Source organism: Ursus maritimus, unplaced genomic scaffold (genome assembly GCF_017311325.1).
Source record: "Ursus maritimus isolate PB19 unplaced genomic scaffold, ASM1731132v1 scaffold_35, whole genome shotgun sequence".
Taxonomy (NCBI): Eukaryota; Metazoa; Chordata; class Mammalia; order Carnivora; family Ursidae; genus Ursus; species Ursus maritimus.
In genome coordinates, this window is record NW_024426119.1 from 6,949,521 (window position 1) to 6,972,434 (window position 22,914).

Here is a 22,914-nt window from a genome sequence, read left to right on the forward strand (position 1 = left end):
ACCCACAGGGCAGCCCAGGAGCAGGGCGCTTTGCTGGCTCTGCTGGCAGGAATTAGGGGTCACAGAGAGTGACATCCTGCCTTCTTGGCCTTCATTGCCAGTCAGCACCCTCCTTGAGACACCCCCCGTGCCCGCCCCACAGCCTCTACAGCTAGGGGAGACTCCCTTCTGCCTCTCCTCTCCCCGAGCCCAGCCGCTCCCCTCAGAAACGTCTCTTTTGGCTCCTCAGAGTCCATTCTTCTCCACTCATGACTTTCTGGCAGGGAAGACCACCTCTCTCAGACAGACAGAAAGTCCAAGCGCTTGGTGAATGCTCACCATCTCTAAGGCATAGAACCCAAGGAAGGAGGGGACACACCCACAGTTGAGGCTCTGCTCACCCACATCTTAAGTTTGGGCAGGGGAGCATCCACAGGCATCATACTCTGGCAAATTCCCCCTGCCGTGTCCGCCACTGCTATGGGCATCCTCACCTGCCACAGGCCTCCCCCCGGCCCGGGCCACGGCCACTCCGACTGTCCCAGCTTCTCTGTCCAGCCCATCAAGATAGGTCCACCTGCTCTGCCCACAGCCTCCTTGCCTTCCACAGCCTGCCTGTAGGACTCGAACCCGAGCTCACACCCTGACTCCGGAGATGGTGAGAATGGAACCTGGAGCCCAGGGCATTGGGCCCCCACTGTGCTCCTCAGCCCTGCAGCCCCACTGCCCCCTTTGGGGGACCCTGAGGACTCAGGCTTTCTCCTTTCAGCCTCCTGCCAAAGGCTGGGTGGGGGTGGGGAAGTCATACCACCGGGGTCCCCGAAAGGGAAAAGGAGGATTCCCAGAAGGGGGGGGGGCTTGCAGGGCTGCCGAGGCCAGGGTGTGCATGGATGCCGGCAGTGCCATCCCTGCCGTGTGGGCTGGAGGGTGGGAGCAGGCACCACATCTCTGTCGACTTCCTGGGACTCTGGCTGCCCTCTGTGCCCTGGCGCCCTGAAGGCACACAATTGTGGGCGTGATGGATTAATAACCCCTCACCTTCTCATGAACCAAAGCCCTTTGCTCACAATGTTACCAGAGCAGGCTGGAACTTTTCTGAAGAGCGTTCCTGAAAGGAAAAGCAACATCGGGCAAAGAGGCTCAGTCTCCCGATCCGGTGGTCCTGACTGGGACTAACCACACACTGGCGGGGGGACCTCAGGCAAGTTTCTTAACTTCTCTGAGTCCTGACTTTTTTTTACCTATGAAAGAGGGGTAAATAATAACACCTTTCTCCAAGAGCTGATATGAGATCATTGATAGCGTAACAGCACCTGACCCAGGAATACTTTCCTTTCCTGTCCACCATGCAAATAAAGGAGAATCACTTTTTCCTTCTCTCCATTTTTCAAATCATTTTCTTTTCTTTTATTTTTAAGATTTATGTATTTATGAGACAGAGCACGCGCATGAGTGGGGGGGAGGGGCGGAGGGAGAGAATCTCAAACAGAGACTCCCTGCTGAGCGCAGAGCCCACTGTGGGGCTTGATCCCAAGACCCTGAGATCATGACCTGAGCTGAAATCAATAGTAACCGACTGAGCCACCCAGGTGCCCCTTGAATCATTTTCTGATGTGGTTATGTTACTTCTGTTTTTACAGCTCTTGACAGAGCCCAAATTGACATACCATAAACTGCACAAATTGTGCAATTTGTTACGTGCAATGTGTACACTCCATGAAACCATCACCACAATCAAGATAATGAACATATCCGTCAAACCCTAAAATGTCCTCATGTCCCTTCTAATGGCTTCTTTAAAAAAAAAAAAGATGTATTTATTTGAGAGAGAGAGATAATGCACACATGTGAGTGCAGGGGGGAGGGACAGAGGGAGAGGGAGTCCCAAGCAGACTCCACACTAAGCACAGAGCCCCATGCAGGGTCGATCTCATGACCCTGAGATCACAGCCTGAGCTGAAACCAAGGCAGTTGCTTAACTGAGTGAGCCACCCAGGCGCCCCTCTAATGACTTCCTCTACCTCCTCCCAATCCCACCACACTGTCTGCTGTCGTTAGTTTACATTATCTAGAATTTTACACAATTTTAGAACTTTCTAGACATAACTATACACTGTGTATTCTTTATGTCTCGCTTCCTTCACTCAGCACGGTGATTTTGAGGGGCAGGCACGTCTTTGCGTGTATCAGCAGTTCGTCCCTTTTTGCTGCTGAGAGCTACCCCATGGAATGCGTGTCCCACAACCTGTTCATCCATTTGGCCTATCGATACGATTTGAAGAATCTCCAGTTTCCAATTTCAGCTATTACAAAGCTACTATGAACGTTCAAGCATAATCCCTCGTGAGGACCTGTTTGCACTTCTCTCCGGTATGTTACATTTTTTTTCTTTTTAAATCGGGTATGTTACTTTTTAAAAATGAATTTAATGCAGACCGGGGACAGCCAGTCCATCCAGGCTCTTTACCGGGAGGCCTGGCAACAGTGGCTGTTTTAACTTCTCTACTTTCTCTTGCGTGCTTCCAATTTCTCAGGGTTCCTGTTCACCTTGATTGAAATGGGCCAACTGAGGCCTTCTGTCTAGCTGAGGGTGGGAGTGTTAGCAGGCTTCAGTTTCACCCAGTATTGGGAGCCCTAGGGCCACCGACGTTTGGGACCCTCCTTGGTTCTATGGCATCTCCTGAGCAGACGGATGGGGTAAAGGGTTGTTCCCCATTCCCCCCACCTGCTCCCCACCCACACCCCCACCCATCCTGCTTCCAGCTGCTCTTTGCCCTGATAAAGATTAGCCCACCCTCCCTCCTTCCTCCACACCCTCTGCGCATGACCCTCCCTGTGTACCTGATTCATCGAGCCCCTCCCCACCCTATACAAATACACCCGAGGACAGACGGAGCCTCAGACTTCCTCCGGCTGCTTGCTCTGTGCGCCCAGGTAAGGCTCTGCTGGCTGTGGACCGGGGCCAGGAGAGGCTCTCTGTGCAAGTGCGCTGTGGGTCTGCGTGGTCGTGCTTCTCTGAGTATGTGCGCGTGCGTACATTGGTGTCCGTGACTTTGTTTCTGCTGGTGTGGGTGGCGTACATCTGTGTGGGTTGGTCTGTGTCTCTCATGAGCACAGCGCGGGTCTACGTGCTGTGGTCTGTGTATCTGCATATGTGCCTGCCCGCCTGCCCTGCCGCCACCCCAGGCCGAGCCCCGGTGCCCCCGCCATGCCAGGCACGGGGGTCTCGCCGAGCGCTGAGGGGATCCAGGTGTGCGGGATCCTTTTCAGAGGGACCTGCACGCCAGGTCTGGTCCTTCAAGCTCCTTTGGTCTGAATCGGAAGAGAGGAAGTCCAAGGCTCGTCTTGTTTTTCTAACTGAGGTTTAACTGACATAACATTATATTAGTTTCACGTGTACAACAATTCGTACTTTTTTAAAAAAGATTTTATTTACCTGACAGAGAGAGCGCACAAGCAGGGGGAGCAGCAGAGGGAGAGGGAGAAGCAGGCTCTCGGCTGAGCAGGGAGCCTGACGTGGGGCTTGATCCCAGGACCCTGAGATCATGACCTAAGCCGAAGGCAGACGCCCAAACAACTGAGCCATGCAGGCACCCCAGGTCGTACCTTTTGACACCCATTTTGCACCTCCACTGACCCTCACCCCCTCCACCCACCGGCCACCAACCACCAGTCAGTTTTCTGTGTCTATGAGCTTGGGGGATTTTGAGGAGTTTTGGGGGGTTTTTTTAGATTCCACATGTAAGTGAGATCATATGGCGTTTGTCTTTCTCTGACTTATTTCACTTAGCATAATGCCTTCAAGGCCCATCCAAGTTGTTGCAGATGGCAAAATTTCCTTCTTTTTGATGGCTGAGTAATAGAACACTGTACACATGTACCGTGTTTTCTTTGTCTTCTCGTCCGTTGATGGACACTTCGGTTGCTTCCTCGTCTGGCTATTGTAAGTAATGCTGCAATGAACATGGGGGCGCACATATCTTTTCCAATTAGTATCTTCATTCTCTTTGAGTAAATACCCAGAAGTGGAATTGCTGGATCATATGGTGATTCTATTTTTAATTTTTTGAGGAACCGCCGTACTGTTTTCCATAGTGGCTGCACCAATTCCCATTTCTACCAATAGTAGCTAACAATTTCCTCCTCTCTACATCCTCACCAACACTTGTTGTTTCTTGTCTTTTTGATACTAGCCATTCTGACAGGTGCGAAGGGTTCTTCCCCGTTCCCCCCACCTGCTGCCCACCCACACCCCGACCCATCCTGCTTCCAGCTGCTCTTTGCCCTGATAAAGATTAGCCCACCCTCCCTCCTTCCTCCACACCCTCTGCGCATGACCCTCCCTGTGTACCTGATTCATCGAGCCCCTCCCCACCCTATACAAATACACCCGAGGACAGACGGAGCCTCAGACTTCCTCCGGCTGCTTGCTCTGTGCGCCCAGGTAAGGCTCTGCTGGCTGTGGACCGGGGCCAGGAGAGGCTCTCTGTGCAAGTGCGCTGTGGGTCTGCGTGGTCGTGCTTCTCTGAGTATGTGCGCGTGCGTACATTGGTGTCCGTGACTTTGTTTCTGCTGGTGTGGGTGGCGTACATCTGTGTGGGTTGGTCTGTGTCTCTCATGAGCACAGCGCGGGTCTACGTGCTGTGGTCTGTGTATCTGCATATGTGCCTGCCCGCCTGCCCTGCCGCCACCCCAGGCCGAGCCCCGGTGCCCCCGCCATGCCAGGCACGGGGGTCTCGCCGAGCGCTGAGGGGATCCAGGTGTGCGGGATCCTTTTCAGAGGGACCTGCACGCCAGGTCTGGTCCTTCAAGCTCCTTGGTCTGAATCGGAAGAGAGGAAGTCCAAGGCTCGTCTTGTTTTTCTAACTGAGGTTTAACTGACATAACATTATATTAGTTTCACGTGTACAACAATTCGTACTTTTTTAAAAAAGATTTTATTTACCTGACAGAGAGAGCGCACAAGCAGGGGGAGCAGCAGAGGGAGAGGGAGAAGCAGGCTCTCGGCTGAGCAGGGAGCCTGACGTGGGGCTTGATCCCAGGACCCTGAGATCATGACCTAAGCCGAAGGCAGACGCCCAAACAACTGAGCCATGCAGGCACCCCAGGTCGTACCTTTTGACACCCATTTTGCACCTCCACTGACCCTCACCCCCTCCACCCACCGGCCACCAACCACCAGTCAGTTTTCTGTGTCTATGAGCTTGGGGGATTTTGAGGAGTTTTGGGGGGTTTTTTTAGATTCCACATGTAAGTGAGATCATATGGCGTTTGTCTTTCTCTGACTTATTTCACTTAGCATAATGCCTTCAAGGCCCATCCAAGTTGTTGCAGATGGCAAAATTTCCTTCTTTTTGATGGCTGAGTAATAGAACACTGTACACATGTACCGTGTTTTCTTTGTCTTCTCGTCCGTTGATGGACACTTCGGTTGCTTCCTCGTCTGGCTATTGTAAGTAATGCTGCAATGAACATGGGGGCGCACATATCTTTTCCAATTAGTATCTTCATTCTCTTTGAGTAAATACCCAGAAGTGGAATTGCTGGATCATATGGTGATTCTATTTTTAATTTTTTGAGGAACCGCCGTACTGTTTTCCATAGTGGCTGCACCAATTCCCATTTCTACCAATAGTAGCTAACAATTTCCTCCTCTCTACATCCTCACCAACACTTGTTGTTTCTTGTCTTTTTGATACTAGCCATTCTGACAGGTGCGAAGGGTTCTTCCCCGTTCCCCCCACCTGCTGCCCACCCACACCCCGACCCATCCTGCTTCCAGCTGCTCTTTGCCCTGATAAAGATTAGCCCACCCTCCCTCCTTCCTCCACACCCTCTGCGCATGACCCTCCCTGTGTACCTGATTCATCGAGCCCCTCCCCACCCTATACAAATACACCCGAGGACAGACAGAGCCTCAGACTTCCTCCGGCTGCTTGCTCTGTGCGCCCAGGTAAGGCTCTGCTGGCTGAGCTCACTGTGGTTTGATTTGCATTTCCCTGATGATGAGTGACGTTGAGCACCTCTTCACGTCTGGCCATCTGTACATCTTCTTTGGGGAAAAAAAAATGTCTGTTCACATGTGCTGCCCATTTTTAACAGGCTTGGGTTTTTTCTCCTTCCAACCTAACTAGTCCTAAGCTTTTCTTTATCACCCCCTTCCCTAATCCCAGCCTCGTGGATCCCTTCCAGACTCATTACTCACTAGGGGAAGGCTCGGGGGTCGGAAAGGACCATGGGCATAGCTCAGAGGCTAACCTCTGCTGAACATTCGTGGCACGAGTAGAAGGCAACAAAAATGGGTGACTCAAGAGGTGCAAGGGGTTGGCGCTGCTGTGTTAGGGGTGTGTGTGTGTGTGTGTGTGTGTGTGTGAACATTCGTGCTTGCATGTTCAGCAACCGTATGAGTACCAGAGCGGCCTGATGTCAGGTATTTGGTCCTTTTGTCATACACTATAGTCTGACTTGGGGGTCAGAAAAACAATGAATGTATTGTGTGTGCACAAGGTCCATTCTGGGGTTGTCCATTGTGATCTCTGTGCCAGCCCCAAGCAAGACGAAGCCAGCCCTGGCACCAGGGCCCATCAGCAGCTGCATCCAACGAGAGTACACTCGTTGGAGAATGGAGAATGGCAAACCGGTTCAGACCCCAAGCCTCCCACCAACTCCCAACCCTGGTGGGAGGAGGTAGGAACAAGCCAGTAGGGCCCTGGAAGGCTTTCCATTCACTTGTGCTGAGTCCCCCAGAGGCCCTTACAACCCCAGCCTTCCCTTCTCTGCTCTGGGTACACTGCTGTCTTCAAGCCTCCCTCTCCCACCTTTATGCCAGGTGTCTACACAGGGACAAGAATCTATAGGGACTGGGTACCATAGCCTGGCACAGGGTAGGCACACGTGAATAATTAACATGACTGACATTGACTAAGTGGAATTAATTCATGATTGGGAGTCTAGGGATGGTTCTGGGGGTCAAGTGTGAGGCTGTGGGGTTCAGGGGCCAGTGCATGATACTTTCATGTCCCTGTCTACCCACCATGTGGGTGGACCCGCTGGGTCCATTCAGCACCCGTGCCTGGCACCTACTTGTGCCCTGTTCCATACTGGGCACCAAGCTAAGCCAGAGGAAGCACTTTTATCCCTTGAAGGGGCTTCCCCAGGAGGGAAGAAGGAGAGACTGAGATTTAGATGACAGCCAACTAAACTTGACCTGTTGAACCACAGGTTTTCCTGTTGTCACTCCCCGTGCTTGGCCGATAAAGATGGATCCAGGTAAGTGCTGTGGCTGGGAGGCTGTGGGGTGAAGAAGGAGGGAGAGAGGTGAGGGCAGAGGCAGTCGGTCAGCCATATCTAGTGCATGGCAAGAATGTGGGTTTGTGCGAAGGTGGTGGAGGGTTCTAAAAGGAAAACAATCTCTTATATTTTGTAGAGCACTTTACAGTTTAGGAAACATGCTCCTACATCCTTCATCTCACTAGATCTTCACCCTCAGGAGTAAAAGAGACAAGCGCTTCTCCCATTGTACACATGAGGCCCAGGGAAATTAGGGGTCATGCTCAGGATGAGGCTGTGGAGATATGGAGGGCCTGGAGCCCAGAACTCAGCTCTTGGCAGCTATGCCCTTGGCTCCCCTTAAAAGGAACAAAAGACTATCCTGGTCCTCAAGAAACAGCAGTCTCATCGAGCAGATGATTCCCAGCCCTGGAGCACTTACATGCAGGACCACGCAGATTGGTTATTGCAGAATGAGCCCCCTGGACCCGCCGTGGGCAAGCAGAGCAGCCGGATGGCCCAATATAAGCACACTCCGCTGGAAGGCACACAGAACAGAGCAACAAATATGTCCAAGTGGCAGGAGACATGAGCAAAGGCTAAGAGCTGGGACCAGAAGGTCCTAAGCCGGAACCCACGAACAGCTGAGGGTCTGAGCAGAGACTGGGCTGGAAAAAGTAGGATTTGGGGGAGGGGGCGAGCGGGGAGGCAGGGTTGGGACGGTCTGGACGTGGAAGCAGACGAATCAGGATTTGCCACCGTGGAGTGCCTTCCTCAGTGTCACGGAATTTGGCCAAGGTTGAGAGGGCAGACAGCAGGCAGGCTGGGGAGAAGAACCCACACTCCCTGACTTCACCCCACCCTGGAGGACTCCGTCAGCTCTTGAGCAAACAGGGATGCACAACTGAGCTTTGTACTGACTTTCAATATATGTGTATCTGTTGTTGAGAGAAGGAATGATGGTCAGGCAAGTGACCAAGTCTGAGGAGCCTTTTTGGGGCTTGGCAGTGGGGGTGGGGCAGGGTTTGGTGGCCACAAAATGGGCACCAGGGACAGGACAGGTATCTCACCGCAGAACCAAATGACCAAAGCTGCTTCTTTTTCTCCTTTCCTCTCCCACAGGTCCAAAGGTAGGAAAGCTCTCCAGCCGTCTCCCCTTTCTCCTCCCCACTGCCATGTCCTCCAGACCTCCAGCCCACTTCCTTGACCTTCAGGGAGCAGCCATGACCTTCCTGAAATGAAAAGTGGGGAGCAGGCTTGGCCATCAGCCCCATGGGAGGCAGGCAGGGGCACCACGGTGCTCCTCCACCCCCTGCCGGCTGCAGCCTTCTCCTCGGCTCCTCTCCTGTTTTCCCATCTGTCTCTCCCGCTTCCTCACATCCCCTCCCTGTCTCAGCCTCTCTCCTGCTGCTTCCCCGCCTGTTCCATGCTTCTCTGCTTTCCTGGCTACCCCCAGAGCCTCCCTGGATGGCTGGATTGCTCCCAAACCCCAACCACACTGCAGTGCCCCAGGGACCTGCCTCTGCCAGAGAAGGGAGGCCCCCACCCCCTCCCCCCATTGGCTCCCACCGGCTCCCACCGGCAGACCTGGCACCTAGGCCTGGAACTGGCCCCACCCCAAAGACAGACATAGAAGGAAAAGGCAGGCAGGGTGGGACATGGCTGTTTGCAGGCATCACTGAGCCTGGATGAGGAAGGGGCTACTCTGACATGGTGACAGGAAGGCCCTGAGCCCTGGAGCCTACCCCTTCCTTTCCCATGCCAAGCCCTCATTGGGGCTTAGGAGGCCGAAGCCGACTGACGATTGGGGCATAGCCCCACCCCCGCTCCCTCAGGGCTCCAGGCCCCCAGTGCCCCAGCGCCAGAAGCAGGGTGGTTGGTGTCTCTCTTCTCTCCCTGGGCTTGTGGCAAGAGGCCAAGAAACCCCTCTGGCTTGGGGTCCTCAGGAATTGTTCCAGCAAAGACAGAAGGTTAAGTCACACTCTTTCCGGCCTCTTCTGGCTGAGGCAATAAAGCCTTGATTTTACTATTTTTATTCTTCCTGGATTCTTGAGTCTAGCACCTGCTCAGGGACAGGCATGGGTTCACACACGCTCCCACTGTCATGTGTACGCAAGCATGCGCATGAGCTTACATGCGTGTACCGGTGTGCACAGCAGGCATGGGGCGGTACCCAGACCTAACTCTGCATGTAAGTGGAGCACACACCCTTGTACCTACACACACACACACACACACACACACACTCACATAGAGAACATGTACATGTTCTCCAGCTACTTTCCTCGTCCTTCTCCTCCCCGCCCTTCCCCTTCCCCACCCCCCTTTCCTTCTCCTTCTCCTCCACCTCGGCTCCTGCAGCTCCCCTGACCTTGCCTCTTGTCTCCTCCTTGCTCCTGGCCCTCAGTGAGCTCCTTTATAGCCGCCCCCAGCCCCACCCTCACTTGTGAATAGTCAGCCTGCAGTTCCTAGCCTGGCAAAATCTCGAATGACTCTATAAGGGTTCCTGGGTGAGAAAAGGGAGAAGATGAGATAATTCTGCTCCTCAGTTACAGAAATAAACCAAGGTCCAGGGAGTAGGAGTCATTTCTTGGCTCAAGGAATGGAAACCAATGAATCTAGGTTCTTCCCCTTTTCTCTGCTCAGTGCTCTGGCTTCATCACTCGCTGTCCCTGCCTCCCAGCCCTCTACCACCATCCCCTGCTAGTGCCCAGGAATCCAGAATCCTCTATAACAGAAGGTGGAGGGAAGGGGGGAGGAAGAGAGAAGTTGATCTCAGGCAACTGGCACTGACCTCTGACTCTAACATTGTTCATTTGGCTTTCCACAGGGGCACTGCCATGGTGGTGGCCCTGGCCCAGGGCACCCCCCAGGACCCTGTGGGCACCCTCCTGGCCATGGCCCAGAGCATGGTCCTGGGGACAAACACCCCCCAGGGCACCCCCCTGGCCATGGCCCAGAGCACGGTCCTGGGGAGAAACACCCCCCAGGGCACCCTGGGCCCCCACCTGGTCCACATCACTAAGGAAGCAGAAGAAAGAGGACACGAGAATGGGAAGCCTGAGTTGGGTTGCCTTGCTGACCTGGCGTGGAGCCCGAAGCAGAATCTTCTCTTCCTAATAAACAGCCTCCCAGAGGCCATATTGTACTCTTAAAGAGCCTGTCTTCCTTTGTGTCCAACCTGGCATCCAGGGTGCTGGTGGTCTCTGAGTTCCCTAATTATAAAAATGAGCACCTAGCCAGGCATTCTCAGAAGCGTGACTCAGTGGTGCCCATAACACATGATTGTATAAGACCACTGCTCCTTTCCTTTTCACTTCTGCCCTCTCCCATCAAACAACCTCAACTTTAACCGCATCATATACACCTGGATCCCATGGGCCTCCCAAGGTTCCATCTAGATGCCTCTACAGATCAAAAGCCTTCAATGGATCCCTACTGTCCAGATGTATTTCTCACCATTCCCTAAAAAGACACTGAACTTTCCAGCCTCCTTAACTTTGCCTATTTCACCACCACCACCCCTTCCCAACCTCCAAGTCACAAATACCTTCCCTCCCAGCCAGCTGAAGCTCCACCATCAATATGAAGTCTTCCCTAAAGCCCATTAGGAAGAGAGAGGTCCTCCTTGTACGCTGTGCCCTTCTCTGTAGATTATATCAGCCACCACATGGGCCTAACCACACCCTACCCAGTTGGCACCGATTTATGGGCTGGCTTTTATACCTCCAGCCAAAGTGTAAGCTACTCAGGACAGGCCCACCCCTTCTACACCTACCTCCAGATTCTCCCACCTAGTGACCAATGCCTTGCATAGAGTGACATTTGCACACAGTTTAGGGATACCTATATTCTAAATACTTGTAAGTTCTGACTCTCTTCCTAGCCCCATTCCTCAGCCATGGCACCTCCCTGCACATTCAGCTAGCATGCTTGCTGTGAAACCCTTTCCATCCAAATCCCACATCTGGAACCCTCTCTACTCCCCAACTCCCAGGCCTCTCACACCACCCATGTCTATTCTAGCCCTCTATCCAGGCCTGTCCCAGGCCCATCACCCCCTCCCTTCCCTCATAACCATTCCCTGATAGTGGAGCAGCAAGTATCTTAAAGTGAGTGGCTATTGGGTACCTCCCAGGCTGAAGTGAGGTGATTATAAAAAAAAGAGCTGTGAATTCTCTCTTCTCCCTCTTCCCACACCCCATACTCTGCACTTGAATCATAGAAGCCAGGCTCCAGTCCTAAGGAGTGCAAACCCAGGTCCAGGTCCAGACAAATGTAAAGACAGAGCCAACCTGACAGTGCCTAGTCCCATTGGGGAGAAGGGAGTTGCTAAGCAAAGCCGAGAGAAATGTGGGACTTAAGTCGCCCGACCTCTCAACCCTTCGGCTTCCTGCAGTGAAGTGCGGGTGCCGAAGTTTCTCCCTCTTTCTGGCTGGAAGAGTGCGTTTCAAGTAGGGAGGCTCTCTGCACGGTGCCTGGAGTCGCGCTTCCTGGTCCCTTACGGGAAGATCGATGTCCTCTGGGAAAGGCCAACATGCGGACTACAGCCAGCCGGCCGCACTCCTAACAGCCCCTCTCAGACCTGGCCTGGATAGAGCAGCCCACCTCTACCGGTCCCGGGATCTTAAAGACAGCAAGCCTCCAGCGGAAGCCAAGCCGCGCCTCAAGGAGCCTCTGGCCCCGCCCCGCCCCGCCCCCCCGGTGCCGCGCCCATTGGCTGGGCTCTTTGTCGGCCCCGCCCAGCGATCTGTCCGACTGGAGCTGACGCATGCGCGGGAACCCGCCACTGCCACCGCTTCAGCACCAGCGCCCGGACAGCGGTGCCGCCCACGGGCATGGACGCTGGTAGTGGCAGCAGCAGCAGCGGTCCGGCTCCCCGCCCGGGTCCGGAAGGGGAGCAGCGGCCCAAGGGGGAGCCCCTGGCCCCAGACGGCAGCTCCCCGGACAGGTAGGGAGGACCGCTCCGCAGACCCAGCTCGCAGACCTTCCCAGCACCCCCGCCCCAGGTATCCCCATAGCCGCCATACGTCTCCCTCATTCATTCCCCAGCCTCTCCCAAAGCCCCTTCCAGCGCCTCGGAGCTACCGGCCCCCTGGCCACGCCCTCATTCTGCCGGGTCAATTTTCTGTCTCCCTGATACCCCCTACTGTCAGTCCCCATCGCCCTCACTCCCCCAGTACCTGCCCCACCCACCGTTCCTACCTTACCTCTAGGTCCGGGGTTTCCTCCGACCCTCCGGCCTCCTGAGCCCCTCCCTCTAGGCCCTGCCCCCACATCTTCTCAGTAAGCCCCAAGCCCGCGGAGACCTTAGTCTGGGTTCCAGCATGTCAGTGTGCTCGAAGGTGCGCGTGTAGCATAGACGGGAGGATCCCCCAGGTGTGTGTTCTGGGGAGGGCTGACACTCGCCGCCACACCAGGAACTGTCTTTGTCCATCACCGTCAGTTTCCAGTCTGCCTTCATGGCCAGCTGCACACGTGTGGGCTTGAGTCCCCGCGTGTGGCTGCTACCAGCATTCACTCGCTGGAGGCGCAAGGGTGGGCAGGCTCTGAGACTCAGGCGGCGGTCAGTACCATCCCTGAAGGAGTCCCAGGCTCAGATCTCAGCGCCTCTCCTCCCTCCACCTTCCTCCACCGTCTGTGTGAGGGAACAACCCAGCCAGGTAGCAATATGGCGCAATTTCTGTGGCCTGCCTGGTCTGCCACCCTTAGAATCCCTCTCCTGCCATGATATTGCCTCTCTCTCTCCTGCCTGGACTGAAATAAGAGGCATTCTTTAGGGGCAAAAAGCAGAGGTGAACATACACTTCCCCAGTTAAAATGTACGTTCTGTACCTCAGAGCAAAGAGGAGGCCCCACAAGTAGAGAAAAAATGTTTTCTTCCCTCTTGTTAACACATCAGCCTGGGTAGATTTAGCCACCTTTCACTCTGAAAGGCACAGAGCTTTCTTCAAGGCAGTGAGACACAGAATGGATGTGTTCCCTGGACCAGGGGGCTGCCTGACGAAGGAGCCAAGGATGGACAGGGCAGGGACAGGACAGGGCAGGGCGGGGGCCTGGGGCCAGGAGTACCCCTAGAAGGGGCTGGAGAGTCATTTGTTGATTGGATATTTCCTCAAGGATAAGCCTCGTCTGGTCTGATCACTTCCCCTGCACCTGGGGACCATTCTTGAGCACAGGAACCACTTGCTCTCCTTCAGCAACTCTTCAGCCATTCCTTGGGACCTCTGGCCTCTCTCTGCACTTCCCCAGAGACTCTGGACACTAATCAGGCAAAGGGACACAGTTCAATTCAAGAAACACAAATATGTTCCTGCTAAGCTAAGTAGTACTCTGGAGTTAGATACTCAGTGAATAAAACAGTGCACCTGTGTAAGCACACCATGGTCCTTTCCTAATTCATTGACTCCAGAGCGATTTGAAATTTTTCACTTTCTGTGTTTTTAAAATTACCTTTTTATTTTCCTATTGGCATGAACTGCTCCCTCATCTGTCTTGGCCACTCTGCGGGATCACATGGGTGTCCATATGGCTCTGTGTCTGTGGGCTGGGGGTGCCGTCAATGTGCATGTACAGTTACCTCTTATGAGTCTCCCAAGTGGGGCTCTGTGTAGGGGACCCTGTCAGCCAGGCCCTGGCTGCTTTAGCTTTGGCCTCTTGAGGAAGCCTGTGTCGCCACTTCCCATGCCCCTGCCTGCCCGCCCCAGTCACTTGGGTTACAGGCCAGCCTAGGGGGTTGTCGGAGGCATGGAACTGAGGGGGATAAGAATAAAAGCTGCCTGGGGCGCCTGGGTGGTGCAGTCGTTAGGCGTCTGCCTTTGGCTCAGGGCGTGATCCCAGCGTTCTGGGATCGAGCCCCACATCAGGCTCCTCCAGTAGGAGCCTGCTTCGTCCTCTCTCACTCCCTCTGCTTGTGTTCCCTCTCTCACTGGCTGTCTCTCTATGTCAAATTAATAAATAAAATCTTTAAAAAAAAAAAGAATAAAAGCTGCCTGGGGAGGCAAGGTCTGGGGTGTTTAACCTGTATTATTACTAGGTCTCCTGAAAACCGAGGGCAGCAGGAGCTGGCAGGAGAAAGTTTTTATTCTCAGAAGAGTTTGGCTCTTCTCCTTGGGAGGGTTGAGACAAAGGCCCAGTTCTACAGCAGCTAGAATGTGAAGGGTTTCAAATTCTGCCACAGTGACAATGATGGGCACCGTCAAGAAGGATGAGATTTGGGAGGAGCTAATCTTAGGTCCCTGGAGAGGGATGAGAGGGGTTGAGAAGAAGAGGCTGGGGCCAGGGAGACCCCAGTAGAAGCAAACCAATGGTAGAGGCTGGAATCCCCCTTGAAGAGAAGCCAGCTAAAGAACAGCACAGGCTTAGAACTTTGCCAGACTGGTTAAGGGGGAGTGCTCCCTTTCTCCTCCAGCACCCCCATAGTGCTAGGTACCCTTAATGGGGGAAAAAGAAACCCCACTCCAAGTGGGGCAGGGGAAGCCTGTCTCTAGGAAAAGCCCAGTACTCAGTGAGTGCTCTAAGGCCGTGGGCAGCTGGAATAGACACCCTGGCTGCCCCACCCTCCTGACCCCTGGAATGCAGGCTTAGCTCTAAAGAGGGAGACCAAGGGGCACCTGGCTGGCTCAGTCAGTGGAGCATGCGACTGTTGATCTCAGGATTGTTTGAGCCCCACATTGGGTGTAGAGATTACTTTAAAAAAAAAAAGATCTTGGGGTACCTGGGTGCCTCAGTGGGTTAAGCATCTGACTCTTGATCTCAGCTTAGGTGTTGACCTCAGGGTCATGAGTTCAAGCCCCATGTTGGGCTCCACACTGGGCATGGAGCCTACTTTTAAAAAATTAAAATTAAAAAAAAATTAAATCTTGGTGCTCCTGTGTGGCTCAGTCAGTTAAGCATCCAATTCTTGATTTTGGCTCAGGTCATGATCTCAAGGTTATGACATCAAACACTGCATGAAGCCTGCTTAAGATTCCCTCTCTCTCCGTCTGCCCCTCTCCTCCCCACCATGCGAGGGTACACGCTCTCTCTCTCTCTAAAAAAAATAAAATAAAAAATAAAATAAAATCTTAAAAATAAATAAATAAATAAATAAATGGATGGGAGACCAAGATTAATGGGTCATTTTCATACCTTCAGGATAACACAGACCCAGAACGGTGCCCAGCATGTGATAAGTGCTCAGAAAAGACCTGCAAGGGGCCCCTGGGTGGCTCAGTCGGTTAAGCATCTGCCTTCGGCTCAGGTTATGATCCCAGGGTCCTAGGATCAAATCCCGAGTTGGGTTCCCTGCTCAACAGGGAGCCTGCTTCTCCCTCTGCCTGCCGCTCCCCCTGCTTGTGTGCTCACTCTCTCTCTCTCTGTCAAATAAATAAATATAATCTTAAAAAAAAAAAGACCTGCAGAATAAAAACCTTAAAGAAGTAAATGTCCACACTTATGCACAGAAACCCAGGCCATTATCCAGCTTCCCTTTGACCCACAGGAATGGGCCAATAAGGTCTTTTATCTGCTAGGACACTGGTTGCTATAGCCACTTTATGGGCCATCTGAGGTCTTGCTTTCGAACAACTTTGGTCAAGTTCCTCTTTTTCTAAACGTTGACTTAGTTAAAAAATAAGTGTCAGGGATTTAAATCATGAGATCAAATTCTGATGCAGCTTTTGAGTAGGAAAAAGGAAAGTATTTATAATTATATATGTACCGAGATTCTCAAGGTGTGAGGAGTTCTAAAATAGAGCTATATTATCTGAGGTGCCTAAAGAGGTCAAACTGTAAAGATAAATATACTTCTCAAACGACAGGCTCCCTGCAGCACTGAGTGCAAGAGGGGGCGGGACAGCAAATGTGTCTTCCACATGCCAGGCTCCGTAGCAGGCAGCTCACGTATGTTACACCAGGTAATTCCTGTACCAAACCTGAGAGGGGGCGTTATCGTCATCCTCTCGCTCAAAAGACAAGGATGCCAGCACCCCAAGAATTGTGTGTCTTTCCCAAGGCCCCGCAGCTAAAGAATGATAGAGCCAGGAGCCCACCTCCAGTGCTCCCCCATTTTGCTCTCGGCATGAAGGTCATGCCTTCCCAGACTGGCTGCTATGCCAGGCAGCCAGCCTTCTGGGAGGAGGAAGAGCTTGCCTATTCTTCCCAGTTCCTCTACTTAGTCTGGGCAGAACCCAGGCTCCCTGGGCAATGTCTGCTTGCCACCATGGCTGGGCTCTGGCCTATAGTCCCTCTGGGAGTGCAGCAGGCAGGGCTGAAAGCCAGAGTTGGCTCAGAGTAAACCACACAACTATACAAGTTCTGGCAGGCCAGGCGAGTCAGGTGAATGGGGAGAGGTGACAGGGCTCTGCCACCGCTTCCCAGTTCAGAACCTCTCTGGGAACACCCCACAGCCCTCGGGGACTCTGTTCTGTAGCCATCTACTCCTGTCCTAGGTCTGGCAGTCCTGCCACTGGGTGGGACTCCGCCTCCCCCTGCACCCAGGGAGTGGGGCTGAGTCCATTCACTGAGTACCGCCCTCATGAGTAACTCTGAAAGAAGAATCTATTGCTGACTCTTCCTTGGCAAGCCTTTTGGGGGTCCCAACTCCCTCTCCCAACTGTGCACACTCTTGCAGAGCAAACCTTCTGTCCCGTGGCCTAAGGGTGCTCGTAGGGCAGCACTTGCCTCTGCCAAACCTTCCCTGACTACCCCGACCCCTGTCAAAGTTGGGCCTTCCTCTGGGCTCCTTCAGCCCTCTGTGACTTCCTCTCTCACAGCACTCAGCATGTTGGACTGTTGTCAACATCTCCCACCTACTATGAGTGACTAGAAGACAAAGATGGGCCTTATTCATCCCAGCACCACCGTTAGCAGGCTGTCTAGTGCTCAGTATTCACTCAGCAAACATTCCCTGGGCCCCTCCTGAGTGCAAGGCACTGTTCAAGGCACTTGGGCTACAGAGATGAACAAAGGCACAGACGCTGCTCTCCCAGAGCTCACATTCCATAGGAGAGGCAGGCAAGAAACACAACAACCGTCTAATGTCCAGTTGGGGCAAATGCTGTGCAGAGATATAAAGCAGGGTAAGGGGCTAGAGGGCTAGCAGGTGGTTATTTAGAACGGGTAGTCAGAGAAGGCTTCTTGAAGAAGGTCGGAGTTGAACTGAGACTAAAGGTCGGCTTAAGTCATGATCCCGGGGTCCTGGGATTGAGTCCCACATCAGGCTCCTTGCTCAGCGGGGAGCCTGCTTCTCCCTCTGCCTGCCACTCCCCCTACTCTCTCTCTCTCTGTCTCTCAAACAAATCTTTAAAAAAAAAAAAAAGAAGAAGTTGGAGCACAGAACTGCAAGTCAGAATGGGTTGAAGGCCCAGTTCTTCATGTCTCACTGAACCTATTTTCAAATACAGAACAAGGAAAGTATTTCCCCCGTGTGAGGAGTATACCAGATCGTATATGTAAAAGTACAGCGTGTGGCTTGTCGCAGGCTGCCAATTATGTTTTTTGAGTGCATGGCCAGGTGAGTGACTGAGACAATGGACCCAAGGGGTAGGAAGGCGATGTACAGCTGGAGGCTGCACCCTCCTCTCCTCTCCCCTGGGACTAATAAGAACAACCTCAAGCCCCCGTCTCCTTGTCTCAGACTACTGAACAACTCTGGGGCGTGGGGTGGCCCAACACCATCCCCCACCCCCATCACGCTGGTCTTCTCTCTCCCCAGGTCCCAGAGAAAGGCTGTGGCCCCTGAGGCAAGCCCAGAGAAAAGCTGCTCCCTCCACAGCGGCCCCCTGGAGGACCCTTCCAGTTCTTCAGGACCCCCACCAGCCACTTCCACCCTCCAGCCTGTGGGCCCATCCAGCCCCTTGGCCCCTGCACACTTCACCTATCCTCGGGCACCACAGGAATACCGGGGGGACAGTTCCCTGCCAGGGCTTGGGGACCGGGCAGCTCTGTGTTCCCATGGCTCTAGCCTCAGCCCTTCCCCAGCGCCCTCACAGCGAGATGGGGCCTGGAAGCCACCGTCTGTGCAGCACCATGTGGTCAGCGTCAGGTAAGGAGGAGTCCAGCGGCCTGCAGGCTTCCGCTGGAACATGGGGCAGGGCTTAAAAGTGGGGTGAGCCCGCCGGGCTCCAGAAAGAGGCAGCCTGGGATGTCGCCTGGATGGAGGAGGAGGTAAGGGTTGGAGCTTGGGAGTAGAACAGCCTGAAAGGGTTAGTACCATCTTCCTCTGTCTCCACACCCTACCTCCCACCCTGCAAGTGGGCTCTGACAAGCAAGTGTCTTTTCTTCTCTTCCACAGGCAGGAACGGACCTTCCAGATGCCAAAGAGGTAGGCCTGGGCCTTCTCTGGCCCCCTAGGGGTGACTAGGTTGGAGCCGAGTCCGGCCCTACCACCGCTTCCTGGTGACTTCTAAGCTCACCACGTCCTGCTACCACACCCAACTCCAATTCCAGTGGCTTCTCTTCCTCTTTCCCAGCTATTCCCAGCTGATTGCCGAGTGGCCGGCGGCTGTGCTGCTGCTCTGTCTGGCCGTCATCATTCTCTGCACCCTGGCTGGACTGTTGGGAGACCAGCTGCCTGACTTCTCTAAGCCCTTGCTGGTAAGAGGCTAAGGGGAGGGACAGGGACGCCCCCCCGCCCAACACCCCGGCCTGGCCACCTCAGCTCAGTCTGGGGCAGAAAGTTGGAGTGACCCCGGTGGGGGCGGGATGGCAGTGGTGGGCTCTTGACCCCTAGAGGGAGTTGGGGAGATGGTACGGAGGTGATACTCCTGTCCAACAATCCAGAAAGGCGGGCTGGCCTTCCCTTCTCCGGGGACTCAAAGGGGCAGAGCCAAGAAGGGCCAGATGGAGCCCTCCTCCTTCCGCCTGCCTGATCGTCTCTGTCCCCCTCCCTGCAGGGCTTTGAGCCTCGAGACACAGACATTGGGCGTAAGCTAGTGGTCTGGAGAGCACTGCAAACCCTCACAGGCCCCAGGAAGCTGCTTTCTCTTTCCCCAGACCTTGAGCAGAACAGGTAGTGGGTTTCCGTCTTTCCACTGTTGAAGGGAATGGGGGAAAGAGGGCATCGGGTGACCTCCCCAAACGCAGGTCAAAGGGACTTGCTGGGGTCCAGTGGGATGTGGTGTCTGGCCTCCTCTGAGCCCCCACCTCTTGATGGTGCCTGGCATAGATCTTCTCTCTACCTCAGCTCAAATGCCCACACCACTCTGAGCCCCACACCCTGGAGCAGTACCCAGGAGGGCTTAGTGCGGCCTCGAAGGATGGTGGAGCCCCTGGAGGACAGAGGGCAGGAGGACTTCTTCTGTGGCCCACCCGGTAAGCTGCAACCTGGCCCGTTCCTGCCTTCGATCTCCAGTCACACAAAGTCGGGGGGTGGGGGGCACCGGATCAGGCAGCCAGGCACAGGGTTCAGACTCCTGAGAATCTGAACCTCATAGGGCCCTGGGTAAGCGTCTTCCCCCCAGTGGGCCCAGGACCTGATGCCAAAGAGCTGAGCTCTGGGGTGGGGGCGGGGCGTGTGTTGCAGAGAAGAGCTATGCACAGCTGGTGTTCATGTCCACGTCAGCGGGCAGCCTGTGGAACCTGCACGCCATCCACTCCATGTGTCGCATGGAGCAGGACCAGGTGAGCTGACTGGGGAGGAGCCAGGCGGCGGGAGGTGGGGCTAGGGGCGGGCGAGAGACAGGAGGGACCTAATTCCCGGGAAGTAGCCGGGACTGCGGGGTGGACTGGGGAAGACTATTTTCTCCTTAGAAAAGTATTCCAACCCTGTTGAAAGGCTCCAGATTGGTGGCCGGGGGAGGCGGGGAAGTCAGCTGTTTTTAGAAAAGCCAAGACACAGAGACTATGCAGAGCCTAGGGGATTTTCCAAAGGTCCCGAAAAGGAGCCTCAAGAGCTGTTGAGGAGGCCCCAGCCCAAGGCCCCAGGCTCCATCAACCCAAGCAGTGCCCGTCCAGTCATGCTACCTGGAGAGCCATATACCATAACATCCGAAGAAAGGTTTGCTGCTAGAAACAGTGTAAACACCGCTGAGTGGCCCAAGGCACTCCACACAAGTGTGTGTGAAGTACTAGAGACACTGGTTAGGAACATGGGCCCTGCAGCCAGACTCCTGAATTCAAGGCCGTTTTTTTAAAAAGGTTTTATTTATTTTTCGTCTGAGAGAGAGCGAGACCAGGCCGAAGGGCAGAGGGAGAGGGACAAGCAGACTCCACGCTGAGCGCAGAGCCCCACATGGGGCTGCATTCCACGACCCCAAGATCACAACCTGAGCCAAAATCAAGAGTTGGACAGTCAGCCGAATGAGCCACCCAGGTGCCCCAAGGCCAGTTCTAATACCCCCTAGCTGTGTGACTTGGAGGCACATTTCTAAACCTCTCAGTGCCTCGGACTTCGATTATGGAAAATGGGACAAATAATGGTACTTTTCTCATAAGGATGTTGTGGCAATTAAACAAGATAGAATTTGCCATAATGACTGGCAGTAGAAATCTCTCAATCAATGTTGCTATTGTCACCATGACCTCAGGCCCAAGGCCATACCGCTGGTTGGTAGCGAAACAAGGCTCAGATCCCCAGGCCAGTGCCCTCCAGAGCTGCACCAGCTGTTGTGATGTGTTGTGTCATCGGCAGGTGGGAGAGAAAAGGAGGCATGAGGTCTGAAACAGAAATAGCCCTGTCCCTAAGACGGTGTAAGCAGCCCAGTGGACAGAGGTAGGGGGCTAAGGTTTGGCACTGACCCTACCCTGGAATGTTCTGGCCCCTCCTTTTCCCACTGTTTGCTTCTGGTTCCCTGGACCCTTGAGCCATCTGTGGCCGACACAGCCACTTCCACTCCTGGCTGAGGCAGTGTAGATTGGGGTACGTGACCTGCAGGGGCCCTTAGGACAGGACCTCTCAGGCCGAGGCCTCGGGCAGCATTCCTGAGGCTCCCCTTTGGTGGAATCAACATGTAGCCAGGAACTAACTGCAGCTCTGAGACGAGCTCCGTGTGCTGGGCTGTCAGGATACCTCTCCACCCCCACGCTCTAGCCTGACAAGAGGTGAGAGGGCCCTGGACAGGGCCGGGGAACCTGGGCCGCTGCCTTGGCCCTGAGCTCTCTCCTGCCGTGTGTGCCGTACAGATCCGCTCCCATAGCCACTTTGGGGCTCTGTGCCAGCGTACGGAAGCCAACAAGTGCTGCCCCAGCTGGTCCTTGGGCAACTACGTGGCCGTGCTCTCCAACCGCTCCTCCTGCCTGGACACTACTCAAGCCGATGCAGCCCGAACACTGGCCCTTCTGCGGGCCTGTGCCATCTACTACCACCGCGGGGCCCTGGTGCCCTCCTGTCTGGGCCCCGGGCAGGACAAGCCAGCGCACTGCGCCCAGGTTCCCGCCAAGTGCTCCCGGAGCAGCGCTGTCTACCAGCTCCTCCACTTCCTGCTGGACAGGGACTTCCTGAGTCCCCAGACTGCCGACTACCAGGTGCCCTCGCTCAAGTACAGCCTGCTCTTCCTGCCCACTCCCAAGGGGGCCTCCATGATGGGCATCTACCTGGACCGCCTCGCCACGCCCTGGGGGCTCTCTGACAACTACACCTCCATCACTGGCATGGACCTGGGCCTCAAGCAGGAGCTGCTGAGGCATTACCTGGCCCAGGACACGGTGTACCCGTTGCTGGCCCTGGCTGCCATCTTCCTCAGCATCGCCCTCTACCTGCGTTCCCTCTTCCTCACCCTCATGGTGCTGCTGGGGGTGCTGGGCTCCCTACTGGTCGCCTTCTTTCTCTACCGAGTGGCCTTCCGCATGGCCTTCTTCCCCTTCGTCAATCTGGCCGCCTTGGTCCTGCTCAGCGGCGTCTGCGCCAACCACACCCTCATCTTCTTCGACCTGTGGCGCCTCAGCAAGAGCCAGCTGCCCTCCGGGGGGCTGGCGCCGCGCGTGCGCCGCACCATGCACCACTTCGGCTACCTGCTGCTGGTCTCGGGCCTGACCACGGCCGCGGCCTTCTACGCCAGCTACCTGAGCCGCCTGCCGGCCGTGCGCTGCTTCGCCCTCTACATGGGCACGGCCGTGCTGGCGCACCTGGCGCTCACGCTGGCCTGGCTGCCCGCCTCCGCCGTGCTCCACGAGCGCTACCTGGCGCGCGGCTGTGCGGCCCGGGCGCAGGGCCCGCGCGGCGGCAGTGCGCCCCGGCGGCTGGTGCTGGCGCTGCACCGGCGGCTCCGCGGCCTCCGGAGGGCGGCGGCCGGCACCTCGCGCCTGCTCTTCCAGCGCCTCCTGCCCTGCGGGGTCATCAAGTTCCGCTACATCTGGATCTGCTGGTTCGCCGCGCTGGCGGCAGGGGGCGCCTACATCGCCGGCGTCAGCCCCCGCCTGCGGCTGCCCACGCTGCCGCCGCCCCGCGGCCAGGTCTTCCGGCCCAGCCACCCCTTCGAGCGCTTCGACGCCGAGTACCGCCAGCAGTTCCTGTTCGAGCGGCTGCCTCAGGGCGAGGGCGGCCACATGCCCGTGGTTTTGGTGTGGGGCATCCTGCCCGTGGACACCGGCGACCCGCTGGACCCCCGCAGCAACAGCTCACTGGTGAGCGACCCCGCCTTCTCGGCCAGCGGTCCTGAGGCCCAGCGCTGGCTGCTGGCGCTCTGCCACGGAGCTCGGAATCAGAGCTTCTTCGGGGCCCAGCCGGAGGGCTGGCCCACACTGTGA

The 22,914-nt window shown here is 55.3% G+C and overlaps 1 protein-coding gene and 1 long non-coding RNA gene across 2 annotated transcripts in view; both read left to right on the forward strand.

Annotated features, from left to right (window-relative positions):
* LOC121100199 overlaps positions 1-10,373 on the forward strand; it is a 55,748-nt gene extending 45,375 nt beyond the window's left edge. Inside the window, exons 2-5 of the long non-coding RNA XR_005831928.1 lie at positions 2,128-2,349; positions 7,201-7,248; positions 8,371-8,378; positions 10,079-10,373. This is a non-coding gene — a long non-coding RNA (uncharacterized LOC121100199). The remainder of the gene's footprint in view (positions 1-2,127; positions 2,350-7,200; positions 7,249-8,370; positions 8,379-10,078) is intronic.
* A 1,713-nt stretch (positions 10,374-12,086) lies between these two features.
* Positions 12,087-22,914, forward strand: part of DISP2 (dispatched RND transporter family member 2) — a 14,452-nt gene continuing 3,624 nt past the window's right edge. The window contains exons 1-7 of the mRNA XM_040620464.1: positions 12,087-12,199; positions 17,945-18,274; positions 18,524-18,553; positions 18,702-18,825; positions 19,125-19,240; positions 19,415-19,542; positions 19,754-19,851. Coding sequence (XP_040476398.1) covers positions 12,087-12,199; positions 17,945-18,274; positions 18,524-18,553; positions 18,702-18,825; positions 19,125-19,240; positions 19,415-19,542; positions 19,754-19,851 — 939 coding nt within the window. The remainder of the gene's footprint in view (positions 12,200-17,944; positions 18,275-18,523; positions 18,554-18,701; positions 18,826-19,124; positions 19,241-19,414; positions 19,543-19,753; positions 19,852-22,914) is intronic.